Source organism: Gigantopelta aegis, chromosome 12 (assembly GCF_016097555.1).
Source record: "Gigantopelta aegis isolate Gae_Host chromosome 12, Gae_host_genome, whole genome shotgun sequence".
NCBI lineage: Eukaryota > Metazoa > Mollusca > Gastropoda > Neomphalida > Peltospiridae > Gigantopelta > Gigantopelta aegis.
This window is the reverse complement of record NC_054710.1, coordinates 29,962,485-29,964,984: the sequence shown is the minus strand read 5'-3', so window position 1 is coordinate 29,964,984 and position 2,500 is coordinate 29,962,485. Positions and strand designations below refer to the sequence as shown.

At 43.2% G+C, this 2,500-nt stretch overlaps 2 protein-coding genes across 2 annotated transcripts in view; both read left to right on the top strand.

Moving 5' to 3' along the window:
- Positions 1-588, top strand: part of LOC121385960 — a 6,119-nt gene extending 5,531 nt beyond the window's left edge. Inside the window, exon 5 of the mRNA XM_041516753.1 lies at positions 1-588. This exon is cut by the window's left edge and continues 710 nt beyond it. Coding sequence (XP_041372687.1) covers positions 1-219 — 219 coding nt within the window. The 3' untranslated portion in view covers positions 220-588.
- The window catches only part of LOC121386648, a 22,562-nt gene that overhangs the window by 7,947 nt on the left and 12,115 nt on the right, over positions 1-2,500 (top strand). The window lies entirely within an intron of this gene.

Sequence of the window (2,500 nt, the reverse complement as noted above, 5' to 3'; positions counted from 1 at the left end):
GAGGAGAAAAGGGCCGACGAGTTAACTATAGGTGAACTGGCAGTCAAGATGAAGCGTCTGCGGCTAGACAGACACGTGGATTCGTTCAGGAAAGAAGGAATCGACGGATACCTGCTCTGTAAGTTGACCAAAAACATCCTGGCCAAGGAATTCAGCTTCACAGAACTGGAGATCATAAAGCTTATGGCGTTCATTGAAACTGGACATATCCCACAATAAAAAAAACACGTCTGCTACAAATGGAATGATTGACAGAAAAAAAATAATGTAGTGTTTAATAGCATATCACACTGAGATAGTGAATGATACAAAACGAAAATGTGAAATCTGTATAGTACAAAACGAAATCCGAAAGTGAAATATGTATGGTACAAAACAAAATCCACAAAGTGACATGGTGCATGGCCCACAACGAAAATTACAGTCATCAAGTACATGATAAAAAACGAAAATCGCCCAATTGAATACCATTGTGGAATATCACAAAAATCGAACAGTGAAAGAGGACATGGTTCAAAACGAAAATCCAATAGCAAAATTATATATTTTTTTGATTTAATTTAAAATAAATTTGTCGCCATCATTTTACTACTATCTTCACTTTTATCATTACCAATCTGTCATTGTTTGGTAAAACAAGTAATGTTTTATTTAATGACGCACTCAACACATTTTATTTACGGTTATATGGCGTCAGACATATGATTAAGGACCACACTCTTTTCGCAAGGATCTTTTATATGCATCATCTCACAGACAGGGTAGTACATAATACGGCATTTGATATACCACTCGTTACAACAGCAAAGAAGCAATCGAAAATCGTAATCAAACAGATATGCAACACTTAAAGCAAGCAGTGATAAATATAGAATAGTTTGTTATCGTGGTTATTTGGCGAGGTTTAGATAACGGTGTAACAGACGAGCTTCTCAGCTGATGTGTGAGCAGAAGATATCGAGCTGGAACCTGAATTGGGTAGAAACACAGACATGTGTAAACATGAAATTATGACACACTGATGATCGTTGCACGTTTTACTGCCTGTTTGAATAATTCCAGTATCGGGCCATGATGCTCTATTCTAGGGGCGGGATTTAACTCAGTCTGTTGAGTGCTCGCTTGAGGTGCTTGCGTCGCAGGATCGAACCACATCGGTGGATCCATTCAGATGACTGGGTTTTTTCTCGTTCCAACCAGTGCACTACACCTGGACAAAGGCCGTGGTATGTGTTTTCCTGTCTGTGGGAAAATGCATATAAAAGATCCCTGGTTGCATTAGGAAAAATATAGCGGGTTTCCTCTGATGACTACGAGTCAGAATTACCGAATGTTTGACATCCAATAGCCGATGATTAATTAATCGATGTGCTCCACTGGTGTTGGTAAACACAAGAAACTTTGATGCTCGGTTCTCGACAGTGGCAAACCGGAAATCATTGTCACATTGGATCGTGCACATTGACAAGAGGACATTGATTCACACCTGAAATTGAATATAAAAATAATATTAATATACATTAATACACAGATACGCAGCTGAATAGATAGATGTATGGATGGACTGAAGAATGAGTGGAGGGAATGGAGGAATGATGAATGATTGGGTGGGTGTGAGGATAGATACCTTTGATATACATGTACCTACATTCACACGTCACGATATAGGTAGGAAAACTCCGGACAGCAGAATTCAACACACTATCAACACTACCACCACCACCACCACCACCATCACCATCACCACCATTACTACAACCACCACCACCACCACCACTTTCACCATCACAACCATCACTACCACCATCACCATCATCACTACCACCATCACTACCCTCCATCACCACCACCACCACCACCACCATCATCGCCACCACCACCACCATCATCAACATCACCACCACCACCACCATCACCACCACCACCATCACCATCACAACAGCCACCATCACCACCACCACCAGCAGCAGCATCACAACCATCTATAATTACTATCATCACCACCATCACCATCACCACCATTACCACCATCACAACCATCACTACCACCACCACTACCATCACCACCACTCCATCACCACCACCACCATCATCGCCATCACCACCACCATCATCACCATCACCATCACTACCACCAGCACCACCATCACCAACACCAGCAGCAGCAGCATCACAACCGTCTCTAATCACTACCATCACCACCATCACCATCACCATCACCACCATTACAACCATCACTACCACCATCACCATCATCACTACCACCACCACTACCATCACCACCACTCCATCACCACCACCACCACCACCACCATCACCACCACCACCACAACTACCATCACCACCACCATCACTACCACCACCACCACCATCACCATGTCCACAACCACAATAACCATCACCAGCATCACAACCATCTCTAATCGCTATCAACACTACCACCACAGCCACCATCACAGCCACCATCACTACCACCATCACCACCACCACCACCACCATC